Source organism: Furipterus horrens, unplaced genomic scaffold, assembly GCF_987537825.1.
Source record: "Furipterus horrens unplaced genomic scaffold, mFurHor1.1.pri manual_scaffold_4, whole genome shotgun sequence".
Lineage (NCBI taxonomy): Eukaryota > Metazoa > Chordata > Mammalia > Chiroptera > Furipteridae > Furipterus > Furipterus horrens.
The window spans coordinates 186,586,265-186,607,019 of NW_028327174.1; the positions used below are offsets into that span (position 1 = coordinate 186,586,265).

The 20,755-nt window shown below is 38.2% G+C and overlaps 1 protein-coding gene across 1 annotated transcript in view; it reads left to right on the forward strand.

The window, feature by feature from the left end:
- Window positions 1-977: 977 nt before the first annotated feature.
- HSDL2 (hydroxysteroid dehydrogenase like 2) overlaps window positions 978-20,755 on the forward strand; it is a 43,205-nt gene continuing 23,427 nt past the window's right edge. Inside the window, exons 1-6 of the mRNA XM_090274570.1 lie at window positions 978-1,099; window positions 3,255-3,418; window positions 4,389-4,487; window positions 5,468-5,582; window positions 10,483-10,586; window positions 13,766-13,864. Coding sequence (XP_090130696.1) covers window positions 1,083-1,099; window positions 3,255-3,418; window positions 4,389-4,487; window positions 5,468-5,582; window positions 10,483-10,586; window positions 13,766-13,864 — 598 coding nt within the window. The 5' untranslated portion in view covers window positions 978-1,082. The remainder of the gene's footprint in view (window positions 1,100-3,254; window positions 3,419-4,388; window positions 4,488-5,467; window positions 5,583-10,482; window positions 10,587-13,765; window positions 13,865-20,755) is intronic.

Genomic DNA, 20,755 nt, shown 5'->3' on the forward strand with positions numbered 1-20,755 from the left:
GACCTTGTCCTTTTTGTCCTGCTGTATCTCCAGTGAGCAGCACATACAATTTCCTTCTGAGTGTCTGAACACCATATCATGGAGCGCAAATTCAAATGTCTACAAGAGACTGGGAAGTTATATGAATAAATAGAACTATCTGGGGCTTGTAGTAAGTGGGAGAGTACATACCCCATTCTCCAGGCTAGTTTCTTTAGTCCTCATTAAGAACCTCCTCGTGATCAATCCTGTTCTGCTGCTTCAAAATACAAAGCAATTTCTTCATATCTACCTAAAAATATGCCAGTGTTTAGTTCATTAGAGAAGCTGAATTATGTCCAAGGTACACCACCAAAAGCAACACTGGATTCCAGAATTAAACTTATTCCAGCACTGAGTTTGGGAGTTGCCTCGCTGAAACATCGGGCAAGAGTAGAAAAACCAGTTAACTGACTTCCTTGGCGCCACTATTGTAAAGAGCTCTGATCCATAAGCTGCCCCTCACCAGTACTATTTACAGACCCGCGAGGTCGGGCCGGCTGCCGTCCAGATGCGGTGGGAGAGTCGAAATGCGCGCTGGCTGGCTTCTGGCAGAAAGTATCTGCCAGGTAAAGCGTTCCTACCTAAAGGAAGCCTCCGAGGGAAGGCGTGTAGCCCAGGTTTGGGCGAGGAGGGAGAGTCTATTGGGGCCGCACCCCAGCCCACAAGGTCCCTAAAGGACTCAAATGGCCAACCTGCAGAAAAAGGAAAGCAGCGCTGTGATAACGACGAACCCTTTACAGGTCGGGAAATGGCAAACATAAGGGGTCATGCGCCCAGCAGTCCAGACTTATTCGGGAAACCAATTATCACCGTATAGCCCGGGAGACGGGCAGGGCAGAGTTGTCTCACTGCGCTTGCGCAGAGCCAGTTTCCAGGGCTAGGCAAAGGGAGGTCGAACGCCAGGGAGGCCCATTGCGTGCGCAGGCGCACTCGGCAACCTCCGACTTCTCGCAGACCTCGGGGCGGGGCTTCTGGGGCGGAACTAAATGCGGAGTGAAGAACCGCCTCTCACTATCCGCCTGCTGCGGCTGCTTCGGCACTGGTTTTGATCTACGGAAGTCATGTTACCCAATACAGGGTAAGGGGGTAGGGGCGTCATGGGGAAGGAAGGGGCCGCGCAATGTGAGGCAGCGGGGATGGTTGGTGGGGCCCGGCAGCGGTGGGAGGGTTAATGAAGCTGCCCCACGCTGGACGCAGTGTTCCTGGAACTATAGAGACGCGTTGAAAGTAATCCAAAGTTGTGTACTTAAGGGTGGCAGCCGTATAAAAACCTCATCCACAGGTAAAGGATCAGAGTGGGTTACCCCATCGCCTGTAGGGCCGGCCCCGTCTTGGGTTGAACAGTAGCTGCCTGTCTTGCTGAAGGCATGCAAGTTCTAGGTGAAAGGTCACTGGACACTTGTGCACCTCATGAATGTCATCTTGTTCTGAACGCTCGTTCTAGAATAATAAAATAATGGAGTGATTTTCAAATTAGTAACAAAACTAACCTAAAAGTATTGGTATTTCTTTTGGGGGGGGCCTCTTTTTCACTTTAAAATTTTTATTTGTGACAAAATACACCACAAAATTTGCCATCTTAACCATTTTTAAGTGTAGTATAGTTCAGTAGTGTTAAGTACATTCACATTGTTGTGCAACCAATCTTTAGAACATTTTCAACTTAGAAAACTTTGTACCTATTAAACAACTCTTTCCCTTTCCACCAGCTCCTGGCAACCGCCCTTGTACTTCGTTTCTGTAAAATATGGGTGTATTGAGCTGAATAGCATGACCAATATGTAATTTGCTTGAAACTTACAAGCCCATGGCCAAAAGACTTAAACGGCTCAAACTTTTGGGTTTCGAAAGTGAGTTTTGTCATCCTTAACTTCCAGTCCCTTTATTGCTCTCTGGTATTTTTTCCAAAGACATTATGTGTGTTTATAAATATATTTTGTGTATTGCCCTGAACACACATCACATTAAAAAAATTTTATTAAATTTATTGGAGTGGCATTGGTTAATAAATTGATTATTTAAATTTCAACTGTAACTTTCTGTAATATATCCTCTGTGTATTGCATTGTACATACCACTTTCAATGGTAGCAAACTATCTTCTGGGCCTTGTTATTTTTACCTAATATGTCTTAGGATACATATGAAGTACATGTAGCCCTTCTTCCCTTTTAATGCTTACATAGTATTCTATTTATTAATATGCCATAATTTATTTAACCAGCTCCCTACCACTGGATACCAGATCATTTCTAATTCTTTTGTTATTCCATCTTTGCTGCAGGAGTTATGCATGTATTATTCATCTGTTTGCACATATTTGTCTATATATGATAAATTCCTGAAAGTGAGGTTGTTGGATCAAGGAGTATATACACTTTAAATTTTGATAGCTAATACAAAGAACCCTCCAAAAAGGTTGCACACCCAAAAGGGTGAATGAGATTTCCTAATCCAAAACGCTAGCAAACAGCAAAATAGTACTACATTTTATATAACCATTTATCAGTTGATGGACATTTACATTGTTTCCTCTCTGGTTTTATGAACAATGATGGACATCCATTGAACAATTATTTGCTTTTAGATAATTTCTTCTAAGTGGGATGTATTCATTGTGGAAAATTTGAAAAATGCCAGAGAATATGAAAATTATGATAGCCTTTGCCAGTGTGGCTCAATTGGTTGGGATGTTGTCCCATAAACCGAAAGGTCACAGGTTGTTTCTGGTCAGGGCACATGCAGGTTCTGTCCCTGATTGGCGGGTGTATGAGAGGCAACTGGTAGATGTTTCTCTTTCACACTGATGTTTCTCTCTATCCCTCCCTTCCTTCTATCTAAAATTAATAAGCATGACCTTGAGTGGGGATAAAAAAAATGATAAGATTTATTCATAATCCTACCACTTAAAAATAAGCATCAACACTTTTTTTGGAAAATAATACATGTTTATGTATCTTATTAACTTCTCATTTCTCTTTAAGATTTACATTTGAGCAGATTTTGTTTGCCAAATCACTGCAAGACTGGCCGACCGTAGTTGTAATATATAATTTATAAATCATACGCAGTGGCAGTACAGTAGAGTTACTAGCTAATCAGGTGGAGAGGGAGGAGGGTTTAGAGAAAGTTTCACAGAGGAGGAAACATTGCAAAAATATACATATGTTTCTTACACTGTTAAGTATACAAAGCATTGAGGTTTCTAATAAAGTCACATTTGTTTTGTTTTAGGAAGCTAGCAGGATGTACAGTTTTTATCACAGGTGCAAGCCGTGGCATTGGCAAAGCTATTGCACTTAAAGCAGCAAAGGATGGAGCAAATATTGTCATTGCTGCGAAGACCAGTCATGCACATCCCAAACTTCCAGGCACTATCTATACTGCTGCTGAGGAAAGTGAGTGTGACAATGCCCTTTCATGAAGTGTCCTCACCGTGATTTCACGACATAAAGAATTTGCTGGAGAGTTTAATTATAAGTATTTGAAAGCTACCCTAAAAATAATTTTATCTGCTTAAAGTATTTCGTCACCTTAGGCAGTGATTGGGAACTTCTTCTCCCTCAGCACTTTCGAGTGATATGAGAGATTCCCATTAAAAATCATAGTCCCATGAGGGCAGGAGTTCTTGGATTTGAGCAGAGAACAGGGGAGTGGAAATAGAGAAGAATGTGAGAGGTGGATGATGTGAACACTCTGAGAAAGCTCTCCGTGTTATTTATTCTCTGCACCACTTCTAAGTCATTATTTTAACACTTTCACTTCACAGATTGTTATTGAGTGCTTATATTCGAGGCATTGCGCCAAGCACAGTACCTGGAGGGAGGGCTCAAAATTCAACCTCAGCTGAGATTGCTGGTTTTGTTAGTTATCTTACTAGCATTGTGGTTATGTTAGGGGAATACCTATGAAACATTGATGAGTGAGGTGATGTCTGGGATTTGTTTAAAAATACACCAGCCCAAAACAAAAGGGTTGGACAGAGATAAATTAAACTGGCTAAATGTTAACAGTCAATCAAAGATAGGTGATAGATTCGTGGTAGTTCGTTATACTTTTTTTATACTTAAAAAAGTTTTTATAATGGAGTTTTTTAAATTTCCTTCCTTTTTTTTTCCTTTTTAAAAAATTTTTAATAGAAGTTTTAAATTCCCTTTGTTTTTAATGGAACTGGTCTGCCTAATCTGAAGCTGGATATGGGTTAAAAGCTGTCCTACTGTAGAGTAGAGGTACTGGTAGTTATAAGACATAGTTATTTATATTGATTTTCTGAAAAGAGGATACTTATTTCTCTTGACTTTTATATCAGACTGAAAGCTTTACCATTTGCATACTTTAATGCTCTTTTTGTTTGTTTATCTTTTGTAGTCGAAGCTGCTGGAGGAAGGGCCTTGCCTTGTATTGTTGATGTGAGAGATGAACAGCAAATCAGTAATGCAGTGGAGAAAGCAGTGGAGAAATTTGGAGGTAGTGCCTTAATTCTGAAATAATTAGTAACTGTTCATAAAATATAGGTACAACTAATTTTCATTAAATTATTTTTTAATTTTTCTGAGTCTTTGGAGCATAACCAGAAATGAGTATTGTTCATATAGAAATGTAGCTTAAAACCATTGATGACTATTTTTGATTTGGTAAGAATTATTTTAAATAATATAACAAGTCTACCATCTCATATAAAGTTAGGACCTTGACAGTTACTCACATCTAACCAAAACTAGTTCCCCAGATCCCATTCTTTTGCCTCTTTTCAAATAATATAACCATATGTTACAATAGCGGGGGACTATACAGAATATGCAGGAATAATGGTTATTCTAGATTTGTTTTATATTATGAATGAGTTACCAAAACAAACTTAATCTACTTTGATGATTTGCCTGAAATTGCAACTCTGGATCTTTTCTCTTCCCACTTCCCAAGACCAGAAAGGAGTTTTTTCATTTATTAAGGGCCTTATAAGGGAGGGAGACCTGTGTGCTTGGAAGGAGGACAGGCATTGGAAAGATGCTAGGAAGGAGGGGAAACTTTAAGAAAGTTAATCTAAGGTCTTGGAGACAAGAAGGGATGACCTGGAAGTAAGAGGACAGGTAAGAATGGAAGCTACAAAGCCTCCCTGTAGTTTCACTTCAAGCTCTGGTGATTGGCTATCTCCATGGTGCTAGTGGAAATCATTTTGGTGTTTTTGACGTCACTACTTAGTCTTTTCTTTTTCTTTTTTTTAACTGTTCTATTACAGCTGTCCCATTTTTCTCCCATTGCTCTCCCTGCCCTCCCGCTCCCCCACAGGCTAGTTAGTCTTATTTTGGTGTATTGGTTAGCCCTTTTATCTAAAAGAAGTATTTGTGAACCAACTTAGGGTTCAACTATACAGAGTAAACGTTTTACTTTCTTTTTTGTTATAAAGTTTAAATTATATTAATAGGAACTCGATTATTTGAAAATAGGAATTGACATCTTGGTGAATAATGCCAGTGCTATTAGCTTGACCAACACATTGGAAACACCTACGAAGAAGGTGGATTTGATGATGAATGTCAACACCCGAGGCACCTACCTTACGTAAGTTACAGAGTTGTCAGAGAGAATGTTGTAATGTTTTCTCAGTGAACTAGTAGTAAACAGATTTGAATCAGATTAGCAATATAGTTTAAAATTTAGTCAATCCTTATAAACACCTAAAAATATTCCAAGTTAGTAGATAATATTTTAAATGAATAGTTTTAATCAGAGCTGCTTTTCTCTGTAATCTAATAAATATTAAAGTATAGTTCAAGCATTTTCAAACATTTGCATGAAGTAATACATGTATACCAAGTCTTCTGATTACTCAAGGCAGCACATAGACTCTCCTTCATTGGGTTTTAGTTATATAAATAACAGGAGGCACCCTGGCTGGTGTGGCTGAGTGGATTGAGTGTCGGCCTATGAACCAAAAGGTCACTGATTCGATTCCCAGGCAGGGACATGTAAGAGGCAACTAACTGATCTATGTATCTCTCACACATCAGTGTTCTCTCTTTCTCCTTCCCTTCCCCCTCTCTAAAAATAAATAAATAAAATATTTAAAAATAAACAAATAACCAGAAGCTGATTATCAATCACATTTTAATGTAATTGACAAAAGGCTAATGCTCTCTTGGGCAATATTAGGAAATATCGAATATAGAATGAAAATAAATGTGATCCTGGTCTGTTCTGGATTGATCAGAAGCTCCGTCTTGTTTATTTGTCCATTTACCTGTTTATTTCCACTCATATCTTACCATTTCTCATGTGCACATCAGGAGAGATCAGCATAGAACATGCTTATCTGCTTCATATGTATCTGTCTTACGTGTATGTATAGCACAGGTGGTTAGGACCTTGGGCTTTAGAGTCAGACTCCTTTGAGTGGGATTCAGATCCTATCCCCCACCCTTCATGACTTGCTATCTGATAACTGTAACTAAACCTCTTGATAGATTCTGTTTCCTCATTTGTAAAGTGGGAATGATTAAGATGGCCTAGGATTGGTCATAAGGGTTAAATGTAAAATTTGTTGTTCTGAACTTTGCCCTCAGATGTGGTTTATTGGGTCTGCAAAACTTGGCTCTGGCACTGTTAAAAAATTTCTTTTTATAATTATCTACATTCAAAATTTCATTAGTTTCTTACATGAAAAAAAGCAAGAGATTTAGACAAAACCCCAGCTTTCTGACTTTTCTTGAAAATCTGGCCACACAGCGACAGCATTCCCACATGGCAATAGCTGCCATTGCTGAGTAGCAGAATATGAACTGCCTCATTAGATGGAGCATGAGCTCCATTGTGTTCCAAATGCTGAAGACAAGCTAAAAAGTTACCATTTATTATTATATTTGCACTGTTGTTTTTCTTGTATTAAAGAGGAAAGTAAAATATTTCTCATACCGACTTTCTTATCTGAAGTGGGAAAATAAGACATATGCCAAGAGGGCCATATGTTCAAGTCAAATGAGTGAGAGCCTACTTCTTTGTAGATGGGGCATATTTCTATAAATTCAATATGTAAGGTATATCTCTATTGAATGGAAAACAGTGAATCCAACCACAGTAAGAACTATGGCAAGCATATAGAAAAGATAGCAATGAAAAAGTTAATGTATTAGAAAAAGGACCACCATTTCTATAGGGTTTGTGTTTATCTTCAAGTGAAATAAGCAGTGCTGCTGTGTGATTCACATATGTGTTACATGAAGAAACGAGCTGGGCATCATAATCTTCTATAGCTGGTAACTTTGTAGAATCATTTTTATTGAATATAAACACTTATTTAAACAAGTGCTTAAAAATACAACTCTAACCTGGAATACTATTGCTGAGTATATTGAATTAAAGTTTGGAAAGACATGGTTTTGCGAAAAAATTAAGTCATATGTGGCAGTTTCTATTATAGATGATGCCACAGATAGAAATATTCCACCCACATGGTTATATTTATTTGATGTCAGGAGAATGTTTATATGATTAAAAAATTTTTTAGACTGGGTACCCATGACATGAATATCAGGAAATGACTTGTTAAGTATTGAGAAATATCTTAGGAAGTTTAATGTAGATTTGTCAAAATTAGTAATCATAACTATAGGCAATGCTGTTGTAATAGTCAGTGCTAACTTTATACTCGTTAAAAACTTAAACTACTATAGAAATGTTTCACAGAAGTGTTCATTCTTTTGTTCTCTAGATACAAAGATACAAAAAAGTGTCTTGCTAAAATAAAAATCAACTATGTTACGAATTCTAAGTACTAACTACACCTCTGTGGTTTGAAACAGTTACTCATATAGAATACAACCATGATCGTCTGCTGTATGACAAGATTGTGTAAAAGTGTTGTTAAAGAAATTGACTCTCTTTGCCGCCCAAGAGAAAATTCCCAGTTCAGCTCCCAAACAGAGATTGGGTCACAAAGATTTGGTCTTTTTAGCGGGCATGACTTTTAGTAAACACAAATGCATGATTCTCATTATTCATTCTTTGTGAAATTATGTCTTTGGAAAACCCATTTGGCAAGAACAGTCTGGACCCTTATCTATACTGAGGTCATTTTCCAAAAATGAAAATGATAGCCTAAACTACATTTCTACAGTTGTAGATTTGAAGTTTCAGTTTAAAATAAAACAAAACAAGAACATGATTTTAGACTATCAGGAACTAACCTTGTTCACTTACCTTTCTCGATGAATACTATCTGTGTAGTTAAAGAACCACAAATAGAATATATAATCTGTAGAGCACTAAGGTAGTAAACACTAAAGATGAATATGTTGGAAAAACAAATCTACAAATTCCTTGGGAATAGATATCCTAAAATAAAACCCCTTTTTAAAAACAAAGATGCTATTCACTGTTGAAAGTTCCTACATTTATGAACAGCTATTTTTAAAATAAAGCTAAATATTGTTCCCAGTTAAAGGTTCGTTGCAATGCCGAATGAAAGACTTGACGTTGACCTTTGGATGAGAGAAAAGGTGTCAGGTTGTTGGTCTTATGAAAGGTCTAAGTTATAAAAGAGAAATTCATAATGAAACATTTCCATTTTAATTTTTGTTTTTTATTTGGTGACACTCATTTATTCATGTAAGAGAATTATAGATTGTTTTATCAGGGAAGCTTGAGAAACATGCTCAGGGGGAGAAAGGGGGTTAGGCCCTGAGAACTGACCTATTTGGAGGTTTCAGCAAGGATCTGGAGCAGTTTCCTGATTCCTGTTGCCCAGGGACCCTAGGGCCTGTGACTCATGTTTTAGTGGTTTAGGGGGTTAGAAGGCAGAGATGAGGTAGAGGTAGGTCCTTAATTTTTGTTTTTTAGTTTTAATTAAATATGTAATTTCTAGTAGTAGATGTGTTTGTATCGTGTTAGATGCTTAGGGAAGTTCAGTAATAAAGTTTGCATTTCTGAACAGTTGATTTTTCCTATACCCAGCTCACTTTATTTATTGACTCAAATGTGCTATAGGCCTTTGAGCTTACAATAAGTTTTCAATGAACTTATTTCATTAAGCTGAAGGTATTAGTATCTAAGCATGGCAGTAAGAGTTTTCATTATACGTTAAGACAGGGCATATTAACTGCACAAAAATGCACATGATTTAGGATTTTTAATGGTGAAAGTCAGCAGGTAAAGTGTGGGTAGAAGATTTTGACTACTATGTCAAAGGAGAAGCTTGTCAAATTAAGTAAAATGAACTCTCATTTTTGAAAGTCAAATATGGTCTTATTGCCTGGAAAAGATTTGGTTTGTTTCCTAATGATGTTTTGAGGTGCAGTTCACTGTTCTAATGACTATCAGCTCTAATATTGATTACCCCTCCGCATCTCACTCCCATGGAAGTGAAGTACCTTTGGAAAGGAATGATATATATATAAACCCGTTAGTGATATTGATTGTGTCTGGTTTATAAACTTGAAAAGACATTTCTGATGATAACAAGAATGTTACACATTTGATAGTAAGAAAACTGACTTGAAAGAACGGATAAGTTCAAAGTCCTAGAAGTTATTGAACATAGAATAGAACCAAAAGCTATAAAATATCAAGCTACAATATGTTAAGCTTTAGCATGTTATAGCTTAATAATGAAAAAAATTTTAAATATTGAATCTGAGTCTCCTGTAAAATAAATTGCCTACCTTTATACACAGTATTAAAACAAAAAACAAAGAAAACTAAATACTGCTCCCAAAGGCATAGCACTTTGCATATTGCTGCAAATTAAATTTGGGAATGTATTGGGAGTTATATTATTAATTTACAATTTCAGTGTAGTAGAAGTACCACTCCTACTAAAGGAATAAGTCAGCCTAACTAATACTAATAACAGCAGTTGTTTATTTCATGTTTAACATGTATACTGTTTTAAATATCTCATATATATCTCATTTTAAACCCTTGAACCCTAAATGGTAGCAGGTATTACCAACATTTATAAATGAGAAAACTGAGAAGTAGAATGCTATATATTTTTCCCAGGATCACACAAGGAAGGGGCAGAGAGAGGACTTGAACCCAGGTCTTTCTGACTTAAATACCCATGTTATTTACCACAGTACAAGCTGTGCTGGCTAACAAGTACATTAACTTACTGAAAATGGTGTGCGGGGGCAGAAGGGTGTGTATCGGGGAGGGAGAATTTGGAAGGATGTAGTTGAGGGATAACCTGAGTTGGATTTAAGGCTAATGAGACAAGGATTTTATTATTATCTCAAGCAAATTATGTTGTCAGGCCATTAAGCTAAGTTTCAAGGATGAAAATTAGTTGCTTTACCTATGTTCATTTCAGGAAAGTAAAAGCAAAGCTATAAGAAGAGTAAAAAGGACCCTGTAGATTACTGGACAAATTCAGTTGTTCTTTAGAAGTAGTTTAAAATATAACTTTAAAAAGTGGGGTAGCTGTTAGAAAGCTATTAATTTGACTTGTGTTTTCTTTTGCTTTCAGGTCTAAAGCATGTGTTCCTCATCTGAAAAAGAGTAAAATTGCTCATATCCTCAATCTCAGCCCACCACTAAACCTAAATCCAGTGTGGTTCAAACAGCACTGTGGTAAGTGGTCGGTGGAGGGGATAGTATGTTCTTTTGTTTTGTATTAAGTCAGTGTGTCTATTATGCTAGTCACAATTTACATATAGCACTCAGCATTATATTTTCTGTGCAGAATCAGCATTTTGGAAAGTAGATTCTTAGTCTTTTGTCTGAAATTATAGAATTGAGGTATAATTTAAATTCAATAAGATGCACAGATCTTAGTGGTTCAGTTTGATGAGTCTTGACAAATGTATACACCAGTATAACCAACTTCCAAGTCAAGGCATGCATTTCCATTATCCCAGAAAGCTCCCTCAAGTCCCAATGGGTGTGTTTTATTGACTGTATCTTGTTCTTCAATAAAGTTGGTTAAAAACTCTCCATGAAATACTTAACCTTTCAGAGCAAACTAATGATTTAAGGTATACTAAATAACGAGATTTATGTATAAGTACCTCCTCTAAAATAGTTGTATCAGAGACTTAGTCCTTCTTTTGCAGTGCATAACTGAAGGTCTGTTTTCATTGACAAGGTTAAATGAGTTTGCAACCTTTAGTTGTTGTTATTTTGCTGTTAGTAGTTTCTCTTTAAATGACCACATTCATTCTTTAAAAGGTAAAAAAAAGAAAAAAAAGTTTAAGAAACAATAATGGAACTTATCTCAATATGATTAAGGAAAATGAAATGATAGGATGGAAATATATAAAAGTAGCTCATCCTTGTTTAGCTATCTCCATAAAAAGGTTTTTTTTTTAAGTACATTTAAAAAATTATATTTTGGAGAACTATCAGAAATGGACTGACTGAATGGCAGCCCTACAACTACAGAAGACGAAAACACATTGAGACTGGTAGGAAGGGCAGAGACATGGAACAGGCTAGTCCTACACCCACATGTGGCAGATAAAAATCAGGAGGGATATCTAAGGAGCGAAGGGTCCCAGTCCCCCAGCCCAGGATTCCAGCGCCAGGAAAATAATTCTCCATAACTTCTGACTATAAAAACCAGCAGGGATTGAGGCTGTGGAAGACAGAAACTGCTGGAACCTCAGGCAATTATTCTTAAAGAGCCTGTGAACAAATTTACTTTGACTCACACCCTCTGAGCTCCAGCAACAAGGCAGCACATTGAAAGGCATCAGAAATATATGAGGAAGAACTGAATTGTCCGGCGTCAGGGTAAGAACTAGGGGACAGCTTTCTTCTAGATAGAAGTGCTGGCAGAGGCCATTGTTCCTGTTCTGAGCCCTCCCCCACAGAGCCAGCAGGCAGGCGCCATATCTGAGACTCCATCAACCTGGCTGACTTCTGTTTTCCCCACCTGATGATTTCCTGAGGCCCTGCCCCACCCAAATTTCAGTCCCACCCAAGTTGTTCCCAGTGGCTTTTCCCTAGGAATGACTTGCATTGGCCCATGCTTCAGATTTTCCTAAATTCTCTCAAACAAGCAGCACTTGGCTTCAGCGAGCCCCATACCTTTCTCTAAGTTGCCCAAGGCCTGGCAGTAGCAGCAGCCAGACTTTGTTCACAGCTTGGCCTTCCCTGGGCACCTCCAAGTCCAGTACAAATAGAAGCCATCTGCAAGATTACTTTGTAGTTAATACTGTGTGATCCTGGACAGAACACATGCACTGGCTGACCTTGGACATGCCAACAGCAATCGAGGCTCAACTATAAGAGGAGAGTGTACATAGCCCACACAATGGGTGCACCTTGAGTACCCAGCTTGAGTAATATGGGAGGCTGTGCCATTGGATCCTACTGGACACCTACTACATTAAGCCACTCTGCCAAGCCTGGGAGGTGTAGTAGCTCTACCTAATACATAGGAACAAACAGAGGCTGCCAAAATGAAGAAACAAAGAAACATGGCCCAAATGAAAGAACAGATTGCTACTACAAGAAGAAAACTAAACTAAGAGATAAGCAATCTATCATGCAGAATTCAAAATTCTGGTTATGGATGCTCAAAGAATTTAGTGGGATCTCAACAGCATAAAAAAGATCCAATCAGAAACAAAAGATACACTTCTTGAAATAAAAAAATAATTTACAGGGAAACAACAGTAGAGTGAATGAATCCAAGAATCAAATCAATGATTTGTAACATAAGGAAGCAAAAAAATCAGCCAATCAGAACACGAAGAAAAAAGAATCCCCCCCCCCCCCAAAAAAGAGGATAGTGTAAGTAGCCTCTGTGACTTCAAGAGGTCCAACATTTGTATCATAGGGGTGCCAGAAGGAGAAGAGAAAGAGCAAGAAATTGGGAATTTGAAAAAATAATGAAAGAAAACTTTCCTAATTTGGTGCAGGAAATAAACACGCAAGTCCAGGAAGCACAGAGTCCCAAACCAGGTGGATGCAAAGAGGCCCACACCAAGACACATCATAATTAAAATGCCAAAGGTTAAAGTTAAAGAGAGAATCTTAAAAGCAGCAAGAGAAAAGAGTTAGTTCCTACAGGGGAGTTACCATAAGATTGTCAGCTAATTTCTCAGAAGGAACTTTGCAGGCTATAAGTGATTTGCAAGAAATATTCAAAGTCATGAAAAGCAGGGACCTACAGCCAAAATTGCTTTACCCAGCAAAGATATTATTTAGAATTGAAGGGCAGATAAAGAGCTTCTCCGGCAAGAAAAAACTAAACAAGTTCATGATCACCAAACCATTATTATATGAAATGTTAAAGGGACTTGTTTAAGAAAAAGATCAAAACCATGAACAATAAAATGGCAATAAATGCGTAACTGTCAACAATTGAATCTAAAAAACAAACAAGCAGAACAGAAACAATCATAGATACAGGGAACATTTTGATGGTTGCCGGAAGGGAGGGGGATTGCGGATTAAGAAGTACAAATAGGTAGTTACAGAATAGTCATGGGAATGAAAAGTACAGCAGAGGGAATAGAGTAGCCAAAGAACACATATAATATGCAGGACCCATGGATATGGACAATGGTGTGGGGACTGCCTGAGGGAATGAGGAATGCCGGGTAGAGGGGGATAAAGGGGGAAAATCTGGGACAAATGTTATAGTATAAACAATAAAATATAGTTTTTAAAAAGTTACATTTTTTGCACATTATTAAAGAATTCTAAAAATGTCAAGAAGGAAATAGTAATAGAAAATGATTGTTTATACTTACAAATTAATTTATTTCTTAATTAAATATCTTGCTTTTGGTTTCTTTCAGCTTATACCATTGCTAAGTATGGTATGTCTATGTGTGTGCTTGGAATGGCAGAAGAATTTAAAGGTGAAATTGCAGTCAATGCATTATGGCCTAAAACAGGTGTGTACTTTAAAAAAAAAAAATTTTTTTTTTTTTGGATTCCCATTGTTTTTTTTAAATTTCTGTATGAGTTTATTGGAGCTAACCTGATGACATAGGCTGGGGAGCAAGATCTCAGATGCTCTCCTCATTTATTCTTGACACTCTTGAGATGCAACTTGATTGAGCAAAGTGGAGTAGGAGTGAGTAGGCTGTCAGAGGTAACCTCAGTCTTTGGGAAACAAGTTAAACTATTGTACATCTTCTAGCTTTGAATTGGACTGTATGACTCACTCTTAAGCAGATTGCTACACTTGAAACATTGAACACAGGAACGCTTAAAGAGTTTCATTGAAGCCAACAGGAAGGCAACTGTACATCCTCATCTTGGTACCTTATTAAATTCTCCATCCTCTTCTCGGTACCTGACTAAATTCTGCAGGTTCTCATGCTTTATTTTCTTCTCATACGTCCCGACAAATGCTTCTTTACTTTCTTATAGTATTTCCTCATTGGGTGTGTATATATTAAGAAGTGTTGTCTTCTTGATGCAGTGCCCCGTTTACTGTTATAAACATCCATCTTTGTTTCTTGTTACCTTTGTTATTTTGAAATCTGTTTTGTCAGATGTAAGTGTGGCTACACCTGCTTTTCTGTGTATGTTATTTGCTTGGAGAATTATTTCGACCCTTTTACTTTAAACCTACTTTTGTCATTGCCACTTAGATGCCTCTTAAAGGCAGCATATGACTGGGTTTTGTGTTTTGATCCAGTCTGCCAATCCGTACCTCTTTATAGGTGAATTCAGTGCATTTACATTTAGGGTAATTACTAATGTATGACGGTTTCCTATGGTCATTTTGTTCTTTGTTTTCTGGTAGCTCTGTGCCTACCTTGGCCCTTTTCTTTTCAGTCTCTTGGTTTTGTTTGGTGGTATTCCATGCTGCTTTCCTGTTTCTACTTCTTTAAGTTATGTGTCTCAGCCTGTGGGTTCGGTCCCAGTAGGGGTGCATATGAGAGGCAACCAATCAATGTTCCCCCTCACAAAGATGTTTCTTTCCCTTTCTCCTTCCCTTCCCCTCTCCCTAAAAATAAATGAAATCTTGAATAAAAAATAAGCTTGTTAAAATATCAGAAATTATAATAATCTCTAAGGCCTTTATTACCTATTCTTTAGACCCAGAATTTTAGAAAGTTTCAAACATATATACACAAGTGGAGAGAATAGTACTACTCCATGTATTATTCAGCATCAACCACTTTCAGCATATGGCCAGTCAGGCTTCACCAGCCCAAATGCCTCTGTCTCCTTCATCCCCACCTGTACCCCACTGGATTATTTTAAAGCCAGTCTGAGTTACACTATAATTTCATCTATAGATACTTCAGTATGTATCTTTAAAATATAAAGGCTCTTTAAAATAACAAAATCATTACCATAGCTAAAACTTATGAATTCAAATACTTTAATATCATCAAATATCCTATCAGTGCTCCAGTTTCCTCAAGTGTTTCAAATGGTTTCCTTGCAGTGAGTCTATTCAAATTAGGATCTAAACAGGTTCCACACATTACATTTATGTGCTATGTCTCTTAAATATTTTTAATCCATAGCAGTTACACTCTTTTTTTATTTCCTTGCTGCTTATTTCTCGAAAAACCATGTCATTTATCAACATTCTGGTTTTTCTTTTTTTCTCTTTTTTCTTTATCAATTTTAGAGAGAGAAGTGGGGGAGGAAGGGAGAGAGATTGGGGATAGGAGAGAGAAACATTGATTTGTCGTTCAACTTATTCATGCATTTATTGGCTGTTTCTAGAATGTACCCTATTTGGGAATTGAACCCACAACCTTGGCAAATCAGGATGATGCTTCAACGAAGTAAGATATCTGGCCAGGACCTGATTTTTCTTGCTTCTTTCCAACAAATCCCTAGTGAATACAGGGATTTTTATATTATTTATTCCTGTTCTTCCTTCTGGCATTATTTTATTTATTTTCATCACTCCACAAATACCTATTGGACAGTTACCATGTGGTAGATACTGTGCAGGGTCCTGGGGATACTTCTTCAACCTTTTCACCTAATAGATGACTCGGTTGGTAGGAGTTGGCCATTAAAAGTACATTTAATCCAGTATTTTTATGAACTACTGTGGCTTTGTGGGTATTCTTGAACTGAACTGCTACATATGGCAATGTGAAATGTATCCAGAATTCTAGCTTAGGAACAGATAAGGGATTTCTTTTCATCTTTGCTTCCTAGCTGCTGTGTTTTGGGTGAAGGAATTTCTGGAGCTCCAAGCAGTAGTGAAAAGTAATGGCCTAGTATTGAAACTGAGGAAATAAGGGGATAGGCTGTGGGTAGGACTTTATGGAGCACTGGAGCATGTTGCTGATGCAATGCTTAGAAAAATGTAGCTGTAGGAGGCAGCTCTCTAGTCTCCATCTTCATTTTCTTCTAAGGACTCCAGGAATCAATTGCTAAAAATTCCTTTCTTCTGTAATTTGACCAAGATTCCTTTTATTTCCTGGCCTAATGTGAGATCAGAACCATGTCTTATTGCTTTTTTGTTTCTCTTATGTTTTCTGTGTCAGCCACAATTCTTTTAAGATTATCTGGAAAGTAATCTTTGCAATGGCGTAAAAGGTGAGAGTGAAAAAGTGCTTCTACAATATTTTTTAAACTACATGTCAAGACTCATTGGTGAGTCATGAAATCGATGTAGTGAGGCATTAAATCAATTTAGAGGCTTGTGAAATTGATTTAGCAGGCGGCACCCAGAATTTTGTGTTGTTTTGTTTTATTTCTAATGGAATAAAATAGATAATATTAGAGAGTACTGCACACAGTAAGAGTCAGTATTGTTTCATAAACTTTTATTTCATATGTAATTATTATATATAAATAAAATATGTTAGAGAGTGTAAGTATTATGCATTTTTAGTCATTTTGGTAAAAAGTATGGATCCACTTAGTGGGGAACACAGTCCATGACCTTAAACATTTATACTTTACCGTGACTCTTTCAGCATCCTTTCCTTCTCAACCTCCTGGTCCCACCTCAAACATTGCTGTTACTAAAGTTAATAGATAGTGAGAGTCAGGCACTTAGAAAGGAAGGTCTCTGAGATAACAAAGCCCTAACATAGTGTTTTCCCTCTTTGTACCTCTGTTATGTTACTTGTTACTTTCTCATCATTCATTTGGCAAACATTTTTATATTCCAGGCATGGTTCGCTGTACATTATACATTTAACAGACAATTTATTGTCTGCTGTGTACAAGGCATTAGGGGTTACTACGGTGAATGTGATGCAGTCCTAACCCTCAGAGAGTTTGCCATTTAGTATGGGAGATGAGAAAATTTGTTCCCATTGCACTTTGTTCCTCCCTCCCTCATCCACTCCCTGAATCTTTGGGTTTTGGGGATCCTGGGGTAACAAAAGTTACAAAAAGCCTAGTCTGACTCTAAAAATATTAGATTTTATTCATACAACAAATATTTATTGGGCACCTGATCTGGTTGTTTAAGATACATCGTAGAACAAAGCAGACAAGATTCACTGTCCTTAAGGAACTTAGAGTCTAATTAGGAAAGACACAATAGACAACATCATGAATAATAAAGTATATAGTAATGCTAAACAGCAGAAACAAGGTAAGGGGGGTTAGGAGGTAGGGAGAGTAGGCTGCAATTTTAATTACGATAGAAAGGTTTGGCCTTTTTGAGAAGCTGACATTTGAGCATGGACTTGAAGGAAGTGATGGAGTTAGCCTCGGGGTTGTGTTAACCATGCGGTACCCAAGGGAAAAGCATTGAAGGCAGAGGAAATAGCCAGGGCAAAAGTCATGTGACGCAAGCAAGCCTGGCACCATGGGAGAGCAGGGAGCAGGCCGGTGTGGCTGGGGTGAGGGTCGTAGGAAGTGGTGAGATCATGCCCATGTGGACACGGGGTCAGATGTTACAGGTTCTTGCCAAGACCTGAGTCTTTACTCTGAGTAAAATGAGGAGCTTTTGCAGGGTTTTGAGCCTAGGAGGGACCTGATCAAGAGTAAATTTGGAAAAGCCTCCCTGGATGCTCTGTTGAGAATAGATTCCTGGGGGGCAACGGGAGAAACAGGGAGACCAGTTCGGAGGCTCCTGCAGTAACCTAGACACAGATGTTGGCAGCTGTGACTGGGTGATAGCAGCAAAGGTGGTGGGAAGTGGTCAGATTCTGATGTATTTTGATGCTAGAATCGACAGTATCTGCTGGCTGATTAAGTGTGGGACGTAAGAAATAAAGAAGAGTCAAGGGTGACTCCTGATATTTTTGGCTTTAGTAGCTGGAACAACGGAGTTGACATCAGCTGAGATGGGGAAAGCTTCAGGTGGAGCAGGGGAGAGAGCAAGGTCAGGCGTTCAGGTGGGGCCGTGTGTTTGAGTGTCCATGTGGGGGTGGTCAGCAAGCAGCTGGGTTTGCAATGCTGGGGGTCAGGAGAGAGGTCCAGACTGGAGTTTGAAATCTGTGGGTTGTCAGCATATAGAAAGTATATAAAGCCACAAGGCTAAATGTTATCTGGGGAATAAATAGAAGAAGAGAAAGGACCACTAGCCATTAAGAGGTAGGGAAGAAGAGAAAGACCCCAGATAGGAGAGTAGAGGAGGAAGAAACCAAAGAGTATGATAACCTGAGCCAGTTGAAGAAAGTGTTTCAAGGAAGAAGAGTGACCAATTGTGATAGTTTTTATAAGATATGGACTGCTATTGAATTTGGTACATATTCTTCGTATCACTTATAACATTTGTAATTAAATTATTTATTTTTTAACTGGAGTCGTTTAATGTTTTTTTGTGTGTGATAATGAAAGCTTGAAAGTAAAGACTGTCTGTTTTATTTTATTGTAGTCATTATAGATATTCAATAAATATTTGATGAATGAATTAATGCTTCAAAACAGACATTCTGAACCAAGCTTATATAAGAAAGGGGGAGGCCATTGTATTGTATGAGAGGGAACGTGGAGGGCATTGTCAGGATGGGCAGAAGTTAGCTCACTGCTGAGATCTTTAGCTTTGAGACGTTCATTTTAGAAGGTTTACTAGACATTTGGAACCATTGGTATCATTTGGCTTTTAGATTTATTGGCATAGTAAATCCAATCTACAGTCATGGTCCTTGCATGGCATAATGAATTATGTACTTGATACTTTTTAAAACAGCAGGAGTTCTGTGTCCCAAGTTTATGGTCAGGAAAGGAGATTTCCTAACAGGTAAACAATTGAAATGAGACCTGAAGGGGATGTTGGAGTTAGAAGAACTGGGCAAGGTGTTCCAGGCAGAGGGAAGAACAGGAAAAGCTATAGTACGGGAAAATACTGTGTGTTTGGTGGAACTACAAGGAGTTTGATCTGGTGTCTGTGTGACAGGGTGTAGGCTTTCTATTTCCCACAGAACTTGAGCAATTGCAAGTAGTTCAGTTGACCCGAATGTTGGGTGGGTATGAAGTGGAGAGGGAAGATGGATGAGTCCCAGGTCTTGATTGCCATGGTTAGGAGTTTGAAGTCTAACCTATATTCAGTAGAGAACCAGTTCAGGATTTCAGAAGCAGGAGAACAATAATAAGTAAGGAAGAACAGGAGCAGTGGAGTGATACGGCTGTTGATGACATTTAAGAAATTTAATTTGGCATCTGAGTATAGGATGGCTTGTCAGACTGTGGAGAGAGGAGGCAGGAAAGCTAGCTAGGATATGGCATTATTTATGATTGAGGCAATGAAAATGGATTTGAGAGAGTGGGCAGGCACCTGGCTCTTTGTTAGGTCTCTATTTTAAAAAATATGATTCCTCTCACAGACTGTGTAGAGTGGCTTTCTCTCTCTGCCTGCTGGGACCTGAAGGAATCTCCCAACATTACTGCTCTTTAAGGAAAAGGAGATTCATTGCACTGGATGGAGTGGATATAGTGTAACATACATTATCAACAATCAAAGCAGCGTCCTATTCTACTGTTTGTCCTCTCTGGCTCCATGTGCCTTCTCTATACGAGCAACATTGCCCCTTTGGGCCTAGAAGTTTCACCCCACTGAATTTAGCACATCCAGAGAAGGTCAGCAGGCTTCAACATGGGGCTCTCAGGCCCCCAATTAGATCACCTTCAAAAGTATAATTTTTTTTTTCCTTTTATAAAATCCATTTCGTAGTTTCTGCTGAAATAGAGGGTGGAGAGGAGAGGAGGGATGAGGGCTGCTATTCAGAATGCCTGCTGCCTCTTAGCTCTTGACTGATCAGAACAAGTGTAATAGAAAGGGAAGGTCCACTTTGAGATAGATTTCATGTGAGTTGGGGTGAGGAGTCTGGGAATAAATGGCAGCAACTGATCTCGGTACTGGCAGCAGAGAGGAAGATAACATTAATATCTCAGAACAGTTTTTGTCCTCTATCACCTGGACCACATTGCAAATTGATGTGGGAACTCAGCTAATCAGGGAGGCCAAGGTGTCAAGGTGGCAGCTGGCGTCTCTGGTGCTAGAAACCAAAACCAGTTTACTTGTTTTTCAAAGGGCCTACTTTCTGTCTTCTTCTCATGACAGTTTATACCATATTTCATTGATTTTGAGATGCCTGTGCCTTTGCACTTTTACATCTTTGATATCAGGATGCTCTTACAAATGATGACAAATCATAGTTTAATTGGGAGGGTTTTTTTTTCTTAGTGGTACCCTTTATAATCAGTGCTATCTTTGGTTTGGTGAGTACACAGAAGAATATATGTGTGTTTGGTGGAGACTGGCAGGTGTTAAACAAGTGAGATAAGCTCTCTCCCCAGAGAAGGATTCAGAGGCACTGCTGATGTTTTAAAACCTGATATGCAACGCATATGTTTATGTGAAAGGAAATCTTCCATTGATTTTAAGATTCTTGTTA